The 12,269-nt window shown below is 37.3% G+C and overlaps 1 protein-coding gene across 1 annotated transcript in view; it reads left to right on the top strand.

The window, feature by feature from the left end:
- The window catches only part of map3k15 (mitogen-activated protein kinase kinase kinase 15), a 33,112-nt gene that overhangs the window by 8,194 nt on the left and 12,649 nt on the right, over nt 1-12,269 (top strand). The window contains exons 5-20 of the mRNA XM_084399427.1: nt 1,777-1,945; nt 2,024-2,130; nt 2,258-2,428; nt 4,363-4,475; nt 4,601-4,760; nt 4,990-5,140; nt 5,235-5,342; nt 5,423-5,472; nt 5,708-5,803; nt 6,355-6,442; nt 6,549-6,682; nt 7,696-7,823; nt 7,905-8,035; nt 8,118-8,223; nt 9,690-9,847; nt 10,705-10,888. Coding sequence (XP_084255553.1) covers nt 1,777-1,945; nt 2,024-2,130; nt 2,258-2,428; nt 4,363-4,475; nt 4,601-4,760; nt 4,990-5,140; nt 5,235-5,342; nt 5,423-5,472; nt 5,708-5,803; nt 6,355-6,442; nt 6,549-6,682; nt 7,696-7,823; nt 7,905-8,035; nt 8,118-8,223; nt 9,690-9,847; nt 10,705-10,888 — 2,054 coding nt within the window. The remainder of the gene's footprint in view (nt 1-1,776; nt 1,946-2,023; nt 2,131-2,257; nt 2,429-4,362; nt 4,476-4,600; nt 4,761-4,989; nt 5,141-5,234; nt 5,343-5,422; nt 5,473-5,707; nt 5,804-6,354; nt 6,443-6,548; nt 6,683-7,695; nt 7,824-7,904; nt 8,036-8,117; nt 8,224-9,689; nt 9,848-10,704; nt 10,889-12,269) is intronic.

Raw genomic sequence — 12,269 nt, 5'->3', positions numbered from 1 at the left:
AGAACACTTAAGGTACGAACCAAATTAATTGTTGTTGCATGATGTTTAGATGCATCAGATGGTTCCAAAAATGTGTTTTCTACAGGGGGCTCAATGCGCTGCAACTGAAAAAAAGAGCTCTCTCTGCCACCGTAGTTTTCGCAGCGATGCCAGAGGAGATTCTTTTTTTGGTTCCCCAAAGGACCTTTCAGTGAACAGTTCTTAAAAATATTTTTTTTCTTAACTTGAAGAATATTTAATAATCTATATAACCTTATTCCACTATAAAGAATCTTTTGTGGAATGAAAAAGTTCCATGGATGTTAAAGGTTCTTTATGGAACCATAGATGCCAATAAAGAATCTTTACTTTTAAAGGGTTGCCTCACCCAAAAAATCATTAAAGGGATAGTTCACTTTGAAATTAATTTTTGATATGTTTTAGCTTACCTCAAGGGCATCCAAGATGTAGGTGTCTTTGTTTCCGCAGTAGTTTCAATTTTGATATTTTTAGGTCAAACCGTTCTTGTCTGTCAGTCATATAATGCAGGTCGATGGTCACTGTCTCAAAACACAAGCACAGAGTCCAAATTAAAACAATTCCCCATCGTCCAAATTAAACAATTCCCCATCGTAAGTACACATTGATGGCCTAAGACACGAAACGAGCGGTTTGTGTGAGAAAACGAACAGTATTTATATCGTTGTTATCTCTTGAAAACAGCACACGTCCAAATGATCTGACGGCGCGGGCGGGTATAGATATATACATAGATGTCGCCTTGGCTACGGTTTCGTTCCAATGAACTGCAGTAGCGAAGGCGACATCTAGTGTATACATCTATACCCGCCCGCGGGCGGGTATAGATGTATACACTAGATGTCGCTTGGCTACGGTTTCGTTCCAATGAACTGCAGTAGCCAAGGCGACATCTATGTATATATCTATACCCGCCCGCGCCGTCAGATCATTTGGACGTGTGCTGTGTTCAAGAGATAACAACGATATAAATACTGTTCGTTTTCTCACACAAACCGCTCGTTTCGTGTCTTAGGCCATCAATGTGTACTTATGATGGGGAATTGTTTTAATTTGGACTCTGTGCTTGTGTTTTGAGACAGTGACCATCGACCTGCATTATATGACTGACAGACAAGAACGGTTTGACCTAAAAATATCAAAATTGAAACTACTGCGGAAAAAAAGACACCTACATCTTGGATGCCCTTGAGGTAAGCTAAAACATACCAAAATTTTATTTCAAAGTGAACTATCCCTTTAATTTCTCACCCTCATGTAGTTCCAAACCCGTAAGACTTTCGCTCATCTTCGGAACACAAATGACGATCTTTTTGATGAAATCTGAGAGCTTTTTTGTCCCTCCATTGAAAGCTTTATGCAACTACCACTTTGAAGCTTGAAAAGTTCATAAAGAGAAACTAATCCATATGAATTGAGCGGTTTAGTCCAGATTTTCTGAAGAGACTCGATCGCTTTATATGATGAACAGATTTAGCTTTTATTCACATATAAACATTGATCAGCGAACATAAACAGAAGCTCAACCGAACCTGCTTGACGTGCAAGAACAAACTTCTTGTGCTCAGATTTCATCAAAAAAAAATCGTCATTTTTGTTCTGAAGATGAACGAAACTCTTACGGGTTTGGATCTACATGAGGGTGAGAAATTAATGAATTTTTGGGTGAAGCAACCCTTTAAAAGTATATCTGAGGGTTATAGTACCTGCAGATTTATCAGTGTACACTAAATCCTTTAGTAAATTCTTCCCTGACAGTGCTTCTTACAAAGACACTCTCCTGAACGACATCCGAAAAGCTCGAGATAAATACCAGGGTGAGGAGCTGGCTAAGGAGCTTACCCGGATCAAACTCCGCATCGACAACACTGAGGTTTTGACTCAGGACATTGTAATGAACCTGCTTTTCTCCTACAGAGATATACAGGTAAATACTATAAACCAAAAACATCTAAGCATTAAAAAACTTTACAGATGGTTAATGGTCATTGGTTCGTGTTTTCAGGACTATGATGCCATGGTTAAATTGGTACAGACCATTGAGATGTTGCCCACCTGTGACTTGGCCATCCAGCCCATGATTCAGTTCCACTATGCTTTTGCGCTCAATAGGTGACCACAAATCTGCATTGTGTGGTATATTCTCCTATTCATATGCTTGGCAAACAGACATTTAACTTATACAGCGTTTGATCTCAGGAACAAATACATTTATATTTGTGTGTGTGTGCGAACGCAGACGAAACAGCCCTGGAGATCGAGAGCAGGCTTTGCGTGTGATGTTGCAGGTTCTTCAGTCATGTGAGCACCCTGCACCTGATATGTTCTGCTTGTGTGGGCGCATCTATAAAGACATCTTCCTCGACTCTGACTGCAAGGACACCAAGAACAGAGAGAACGCCATCCAGTGGTGAGTGTGTGAAATAAGCTGCTCGAAGCTCACTTTTCAAAACTCATGTTGTTTTATTTTTTTTTTTTTTAATGAAGGAAATCCTTTAGGTTGGCCTCTGGAACAAATATCTGCATTATTTGCATTATTTTACACTAAAACACCCGGAACATCCTAGCACCCAATTTAAGTATGCAAAAAAAAAAACACCCTGACAACCTCATTAAATGTGCTAAAACCCTAGAACACCCTAGCAACTGTCAGAATGCATTAGCAGCTGCATTAAATGTGGTAGAACACCCAAGTAGGTGTATTGAATATGCTAATAACACCCAGATTACCCTAGCAGGTGCATGAAATGCACTGAAACACACAGAACACTCTAACAACCGCATTAAGTGTGCTAAAAACACCTTAGTTACAACACTGAATGTGCTAAAAATACTGAGGAGAGCAGACACATTAAATGCACAAAAAACAGCCAGAAGACTCTTGCCTCTGCATAAAATGCATACAAAATACCTAGATCGCCCTAGCAGCCGCATTAAAGGCCTCAATATGCTCAAGCCGAAGTTCTCTTTCGTTCTTTGCTTAGGGGTAGATTGTTAAAAGCAAACAGCTTGCCTTTGCCTAATTAAACATGAAAACCTGTGTCAGTGTCTCATTTCATCCGAAGTACAACTTCATTTTCTATTCAAAGCGGCTCTCCAGTGGGTTCATGTTTTTACCCACGGACATCTGACTCCAAACAAACTTCGAAATGACGTTGCATAAGTTTTTCGATTTCGCTTGAAGTATATCGGGGCCTTAAATGTGCTAAAACACCCTAATAATTGCATTAAGTGGGTTAAGGCGAGACTCTACAGGTGAATAGGGTAAATTTTTTAACTAGCAGATATCACCATGAAACTTTCCCAGTTGATTACCTACATTAAGATGAGAAAAAAATGTATTACAAGTTTTCTGTAATTTAATGTTTAAATATGCAAATCAGCTAATATCTAATCAAATATGCACTAATTTGCATATATTTTAAAAAACGATATCTGAGTATTGGATAAAGCCAGGTTAAAATTTATTTTTTCATTGTGTTCACATATTAGATGGGAAAAAAATTACAGAGGGATTTATGGATATCTACTTTTGTTATCCTGTAAATCAGAAAATACTGTCAATAGCCTTAAAAAAATTTCGCCATGTTTTTTGGAATAAAATGTTATATAAATCAGGCTAGGAATAATATATTTACAAATCCCTCTGTAAATGTCTTCATAATATAACTAGGTACAAGTCTGGAAAGTTTGGTGTATATAGGTGCTACTGAAGTGGAGATTTCGTCCTTGGAGTATGAGAGAAAAGTCATTTTGAGAAAACGGGCTTTAAAGATTTTTCATCAGCCAATGAGATTGCACATTCAGCCCTTTTACTTTCACGATTGGTTGCTGATAAAAAGGAAATGACCATATTTGGATCCGACAGGATTGTACACAAGAGAGAGAGCTTCCTAACGGTGCTTCTGATGACAGGCTGACGGCAGAGATCGCGGAGCAGCACGTTGATTAAGAACGGGAACTTTTGTTGAATTTATGAGAAATCTACAGACGCAAACAGACAAAGTGTAATAAAATAAAGACCTAAATGTGTATTTCGGACTTTTTTTCAACACAAGTCTGAAAGAAGACATGTTATTGAAGACAAATATCCCCAAATCTCAAAATTGACCAGTAAAAAAAAACGATGTTTTTGCCTGCCGTGTCTCGCCTTAAAACACCAAGAACAACCTAGCATCCACATTAAATCTACTAAAAACCCGTAGCAATTACAGTACATAGCAAAGCACTGGCGTCCACCTATGACACTGTATTATTGTGGTGGTGACTTTACATTTCTTTAGAAAATGTTAATGTGTAGTGTGTGTGTGTGTGTATGTGTGTGTGTGTGTGTGTGTGTTGTAGGTATAGAAAAGGCTTTGAGCTGCAGCCCACTCTGTATTCAGGCATTAATCTGGCAGTGCTGCTTATAGTGTCCGGACAGCAGTTTGAGACTTCCATAGAGCTCAGGAAGATCGGTGAGGAGAAGCACACTTCCTGTATCCTGTTTCTCCCAGTCCATTCACTTCATTAAGAGCACATCTCCCTCCTTATCACCTTCTCTCTCTCTCTCTCTCTCTCTCTCTCTCTCTCTCTCTCTCAGGTGTGAGGTTGAACAGTCTGCTGGGCCGTAAAGGCAGTCTGGAGAAGATGAATAACTACTGGGATGTGGGGCAGTTCTTTACTGTCGGCATGCTTGCCAATGACATCCCCAAAGCTGTCCAGGCCGCAGAGAAACTCTTCAAACTCAAACCACCCATATGGTACATATACAATATACCTGTAGAATATTTATTCTATATGTAAAGTTTAAGAAATAGATTTGGAGCTGTGGCCAAACAGTTGTGTCCAGATGCATTTCGCCAAAATGCTGGAAATATGAATTTGAATCTGGCCACATCCTCCTTCTACTCATAATTTCTTTTCATAGCTCAACTTTCTAAAATGGCAAAATTGGGCTTGAATGCAATTCGCATTAATTGAATCTTTCAGGTACCTACGATCAGTCGTCCAAAACCTTCAGTTGATTCAGCATTTTAAGAAGCAGAACACTGAGCATTCTCCTCAAAGAGAGAGACTCAACTTCTGGATGGACATTATCGTGGAGGCCACACAGGGAACCACAAATGGCCTCCGTTTTCCGGTACTAAACCGCCTGGCATCAGTGTCTTATCCAGGACCACAACTGAATCGGCCGAACGGCATTTAATACACTCGTCCCTTTTTCCATTTCGCAGGTGTTGATTCTGGAGCCGACTAAAGTGTACCAGCCCTCGTATGTGTCCATTAACAGTGAAGCTGACGAGAAGAATGTTTCAATATGGCACGTGTCCCCTTCTGAGACGGTCAGTGCTTTATGTGACGTCATGTTTGCTGAAAATTTTTATTTTGTGTATCATTGTTTGATTTTCCGAACTGGTTACAGAAGGGAATACATGAGTGGAACTTCACAGCATCATCCATCAAAGGCATTAGGTGAGATTCTGTCTCTCTGTCTCTACTTTTTGTCTAAGGTTAAATTAACAATAGTATTTTTAAAAACTATAAAAAAAAAATTCTAGTGTTTGTTTTTGTAGGTAATATAATATACAATTTTAATATCGGCCAAAACATGAACATATGTTGTTTCAGCAGCAATTCTTCCATTTAAATGTGATTTATTCATGATCTCAGAGATGTGAAACAAATCTTGCATCCTTCCACTCTCTAGCATCTCAAAATTTGATGAGCGCTGCTGCTTTTTGTACGTCCACGATAACTCGGACGACTTCCAGATCTACTTCTCCACAGAGGAACAGTGTGGCAGGTTGGTGTTCAGGTCAAGTTTCTATAAAATGTATAAAAATGAAACGCAAATGTGATGTTCACCTAAAGTCATGTTGGCTTATTAGTATGGTTGAATTGGATCATTGAAGGTCAGAAGTAAAGACATTGGTTAATAAAGTGAGATTAAATACATAAAGTAAATTTGAGTTTGCAATTCACTATTTTCTATCCATTTTGAGGAATACTCAATCTGTTTTTGTGCAAGTGAGATGAGTAAATGCATGCTCACATTTAGTATAGAACTACAATACCCATCATTGTGCAAGTGAGATGAGTAAATGCATGCTCACATTTAGTCTAGAACTACAATACCCATCATGTTTACACAGCGCACACAACGCCTCTGGACTTAATCCCGGTTTCTCTCAACATGGGGATTGGAGAGGTGTCAGTCAATAAATGAGAAAACAAAATAACTTATGTTATTTGAAAAAGTAACAAAAGATATTTAAAAGAAATTAGTTACTTTACTGGTTATTTGAAAAAAGTAATCTGCTAACTGATGTGGGAATGGTTGTCTCCTGTTTGAAGGTTCTGCTCCATGGTGAAGGAGTTGATCACAGACGGATCAGGAAACGCTGTCGAGCTGGAGGGAGAGGGAGACGGGGACACCCTGGAGGTGAACGCTTCAAAGACTAACTAGTTTGTCTAACTAGACTAGAAACTAGTCGATTCTTGTTGGATTTGTGTGGATTGATGTACTTAATTCCTGAATTGTTCTATAGTACGAGTACGACTACAATGAAAATGGCGACAGGGTGGTTCTAGGTAGGGGAACGTATGGAGTGGTCTACGCAGGGAGAGACCTCAGTAACCAGGTGCGCATTGCCATCAAAGAGATCCCAGAGAGAGACAGCAGGTGAGACATTTTTATGATAACCCTTTTGAAAAGGCCAGTATGGATGTTCAGCATGCATGTTGGCTTATGGATGCTGGTGTTTCCATCAGGCGTCTTAAAGGGAAAAAATAATAAATCCAGTCATCATTTACCCTCATGTTGTTCCAAACCTGTTTGACTTCCTTCTGTGGAACATTAAGCAAGATATTTTGGAAAATGTTTCAGTGTTTTTTTTTTTTATCTCCATACAATGAAGGTCAATGGGCTACAATGTTGTTTGTTCCCAACCTTACAAAGAAAGCCATACAGGTTTTTAACGACATAAGAGTGAGTGAGTGGGAGTAATTATAAAAATGATAATGTAATGATTAACAATAACTTTAATTAACAAATAATATTTTTTTATGAATTTAAAATGTACACTTAATTCATCTTTTTTAAATTATTAAAAATATTTTTTTGCAGTATTTTGGATTTTTTGAGCAATATGATGCATTTCCAACTGAAATGAAAAATGTTGGGAAGGACTTAATTTGATCAATCTAGAATTGATTTGATTGTGAAAAGTGGTCCCTGTATGACAGACAGAGAAAAGGTCTTAGATGGTCTTTTCAGGAGGGAAGATGAATTTTTTTATATTTATATATATATATATTTTTTTTTTTTGATTGTAGTTCTACAATACTAAACCATAAGATACATATAAGTGATATCACCTCTACAGTGTTGTTATTGTTAACTAAAGCTAATAATAGTTTTTGTTAATTGAAATAAAGATGAAATAAAATATAAGATGAATTAGACAAATTTTGCCTTAGCAACTAACTGAAATGAAATGAGTTTAAATTTAAAGTATTAAACTTACTATAACCGAAAGAAAAGAAAAATCTGAAATTAAAGCTTTAAAAATGTAGTAAAAATGACAAAAGAAATTACTAAAACTTAAACTAAATAGAAAACTTAAAATATAAAAATAAAAGCTCATTTGAAATATTAATAAATACTATATTTATATTTAAATTTAAATACTATAGGTATTCCCAACCACTGCATGAGGAAATAGCCCTCCACAAGTACCTGAAACACAGGAACATTGTTCAGTACCTGGGCTCTGTGTCAGAGGATGGCTATATCAAGATCTTCATGGAACAGGTCCCTGGAGGTACATGTGTGGTTTCTGAAAAAAGAATATTAAATATGTATTTTCTACTTTAAAAAATGATTCATCATCTCTCCTCCACAGGAAGTCTGTCAGCGTTGTTACGTTCAAAGTGGGGTCCTCTTAAAGAAGCCACCATAATCTTCTACACTCGGCAGATCTTGGAAGGACTTCGTTATTTGCATGAGAACCAAATCGTTCATCGGGACATCAAGGTAACAACTGTGACAAACCTTTTGGGTCTTTATTTGCGGCCAATCAAAACCAGAAGTTCAATGCCCGTTCATCTGTCCACAGGGAGACAATGTCTTAGTCAACACCTACAGTGGCGTGTTGAAAATCTCAGACTTCGGCACGTCCAAGAGGCTGGCTGGAGTCAATCCCTGCACAGAAACGTTTACTGGTATTTCGCCTTTATTGCCTTTTGTTAGTTACAGAATGTGCTCTCCGTGTGACTCTCTCGCCTGTTCCATTTGACCCGTGCTGTGTGTCACGCATCATACATTCTGGTGGTCTTGCCAGGTCAGGGTTTTGGACATAAAGTTCAGTCCATCATTAGCCCACCAAACAGGATCCGGGAGAATTTCATTCCTCCCCTTTCAGTGTCAGGGCACCTCCTCCATCCCAACACTGTCAGCATACGTTAATACATTTTAGAATGCGATTTCCAATATCAGTATTAATGCTCTACATTAGGGGTTTTCAAACGGGGGTCGATGGAAAAAGGTTGAGAGAAAAATAGTGTAAAATTGTAAAACAATGCGTCACATCTTGTTTTGGCCCATATTTCATGTCTTGTCATGTGATTCCTTTTTCTAGTCTTGTGATCCTATGTCATCAGAGTCCACAAAATTTCTCCACATATGTTTCCAGGAGACCATTCCCCTGCCAGGATCACATGAGGGCAAGGGAATCACATGACAAGACATGAAACATGACTGACATGAAACATGGACCAAAACAAGACGTGACAAATAGCTGCTATTTAATTAATAATAATAATAATAGTTGATTAATCATTCAAAATAAATATTTATTTAATAATTAATTGATTTAACTATAATAATTTGACATAAAAATTATTTGCCAAAGAAGTCTCTTATGCTCACCCATATTGCATTTATTTGATCAAAAATAGAATAAAAACTGTAATATTGTGAAATATTATTACAGTTTAAAATAACATTTTTATTTGAAATGTAATTTATTCCTGTGATGGAAAAGCTTAATTTTCAAGAAACGTTGTTATTATCAGTATTGGAAACAGTTGTGCTGCTTAATATTTTTGTTAAAAACAAATATGTTGTAGCATTATAAAGTCCTTACTGTTGTTTGATCAATGTAATGCATCCTTGCTGAATAAAATAATTAATTTCTTAAAAAAAAAAAAATCTTAGTGACCCCAAACTTTTAAACAATAGTCTTTATAACTCCCTTTATATTTTAGAAAGGGTCTCCATATTTAAAAAAACCAAACAAAAAAAAAACACTTGACTGTTGGTCGTTTCCAAACCACTGGTGTGGACTTTCCAGGACTTAGATAATTCTTATCTCCTGACTCAAAATAGACAGCGTTTATTCTAGTGTGGTGAGCGATTCTGAGACCTGGTCACTGGTAACATGAGAATGTCTCCTGTGGGAGAGTAATTAGATTAGCATAGCGTCTGAGACAGGAGTGTGTTTGTGTTTCATTAGTGACTGCTGAAGCATCAGAGCAGGTGCACTCATCCGTCCTCCCTCTCGCCTTCCACTGTCATCGTCATCACTTCTGAACTTCTCTCCTTGATTTATTGTATTTTGTGTAACATCCTGTCACAGCACATTCGTATCTACTGAAGTTCTGCTCTTCTCTGGTAAACCTCTGTCCAGGCACGTTGCAGTACATGGCCCCCGAGATCATCGATAAAGGCCCTAGAGGTTACGGGGCACCTGCTGATATCTGGTCCCTGGGCTGCACCATCATAGAGATGGCGACAGGCAAACCACCTTTCCATGAGCTGGGAGAGCCACAGGCTGCCATGTTCAAGGTATAAATATATTTAATTAAAAAAATTGAAATGCGCTGATACTTCTAGTGCATTTGCATACTTCACACTTATATGTATTCCCAATAAATATATCTTCACTAATTTTTCTATCGTTAGATGGAAATTATAGCATGTTAATGCCAACTTTGGTTAAAAAAAAACTTTAAAATATATCAATAGTGCAAATTCTACACAAGTTTGGGATATGTAAGAATTTATTTATTTTTTTGGAAAGAAATTAAAGAAATTAATACTTTTATTCTGAAAAAAATCCCTGAAAACAAATCATCATATTAGTATGATTTCTGAAAGATCATGTGACACTTAAGACTGGAGTAATGATGCTGAAAATTCAGCTTTACCATATTATAACATTGAAATTATATATATAATTTATTTATGTATATGTGTCTTGAAGGTACTGTATAAAGCAGTATATAATGTGTGTGTGCATATGTGTGTAATATTTTTTTTTATGTATTAATTTATTGGATTTTTTTAAAGTAATATATAATTACAACATTATTTTAAGAGATTTGTTTTTAGAAATCATTTTGTTTAATAATCTAGTTTCAAAGCAGAAGGTAACCGACCAAGAAAGGATTTATTTGTATGTATATAATATAATATATACAGTAAATAATATATAATATAATAATAATAATAATAATATTAAATTATTTATTTATTTTTAAAATGATGAATAAAAAATATGGATCATCGCAGTATGTTTTTTTTTTTATTGTAGAGATGCATTGTTTTTTTTGTAAAATATTGTGTATTGTTCATACTTTTCAATAGGCAATTATTAATCTGAGAGCATCTCCTCCATTCATCTCTGTTTTCTTTTCTACCAGGTGGGCATGTTTAAGATCCATCCGGAGATCCCAGAGTCTCTTTCGTCAGAGGCCAAATCCTTCATCCTTTCCTGCTTCGAGCCGGACCCAAATAAACGAGCGACGGCTGGGGACCTGCTCAAGGATCTGTTCCTGCGTCAAAACATCAAAGGCAAAAAGAGCAAGATCGCTTTCAAACCCTCAGGTAACGTCTCTTACCAAGTCTAACGTGCTTTCCACAGCTGGGATAATAATGTGACCTGGGTTGACCCTTCTGGTCATATCCATGGTGTGTAAGGCATTTTGGGTCTGTGGGAGAGCGCACATGGATCATTTCTCGCAGGCAAACACACAGAGCTGCCAAACCCCCCCCATAGCCCGGCATTCCTGGTTCTCTGCGCTGTCTGGGATCCTCGCAACAGGTCCGAACTGCTCTCAGCCGGCCGATTGCGGTCCAGATTGAACTTGCACAAGAGATGGGTTGGAACAACAGGACCTGGAAAAGGGGAGGGGTCAGAGGAAAGCCCGCAGTACGGCCTCACGCTACCATCACAAATTGTTTCCATCCTGCCGCACATGTCAGCTACCCCGCTGTCCGTGAAAAGCATTCTCAGAGTGTGGTGTTTCACACAAACATGCACACTGCTTTCTTACAAACCACTCAGATTTCTCTTTGACATTGACAGAAGACAACAATGTTAGTGAGAGACAAGCTCTTTTCCAAATACGAGTGAGCTGCCTGCTGTTGTCTGTCGTTTAACCTCATGAGTGACTCATTTAAAAAACTCTCCATGTAGTGAACAACTTAAATACCTTTTTGCACAGAAGCCTTGGTTGATTTTAATAGTTTAGTGTTAGCATGTTGCTAAGCTAATGGCTTGATACTCTAAGCATAAACATGTATAGGCTAGCCTACATAAATATTTGGTGACATTTTTTTTTTTTTTTGGTTAAACTTTTTTTTTAAACACTATTTTTGTTAATACATTACCATTCAAAAGTTTTGGGTCTGTAAAAATGGATTTGAAAGAATTTGTTATTGCAAGTAAGGTTATTGGAATGGTTTCTGGTAAATTACATTTCTGTGAAGGATACATGCTACGTGTTCCCTTAAGGTTTGGTCAAAAAAAGTTTCCTCCTAGGAGGAGGTATATTTTGAACAGACTTTGCATCTGGAGCACGCAGATGATAACAACTCAATATTTCCTTCTCCCTTCACGCCATCCAATCGGCTGCTTGGATTCTCTGTGTAACAGTGTGGCAAGGTTTGTGTCTCCCATCTACGTGTCCTTATGTGTTCCTGAGGACCATGAAATCATAATCATTGATATTTTGCTGGTTTCTGGTGATTGTATTGAGTGCATGTTCTTTGTGTGCTCTGGTTCTTTGTGACATATTTTTCCTAATTCTCTTCAGTTTTCTTTTCCTTTCTGTTCTTAGTGATTTAATGTTGATTTGGTTCTAGGGGTTTAACTTACTATTGAAGCTATTTAGAATTTTACAATAAAAAAATACCCTTTACAATTAGGTTCCATTAGTTAATGTTAGTTAAAATGCATTAACTAACAATGGGCAAAACATTTGTT

This window comes from Rutilus rutilus (assembly GCF_951802725.1).
Source record: "Rutilus rutilus genome assembly, chromosome: 24".
Taxonomy (NCBI): domain Eukaryota; kingdom Metazoa; phylum Chordata; class Actinopteri; order Cypriniformes; family Leuciscidae; genus Rutilus; species Rutilus rutilus.
Note: the sequence above shows the minus strand (reverse complement) of the source record. Positions and strands in the feature narration are given on the sequence as shown.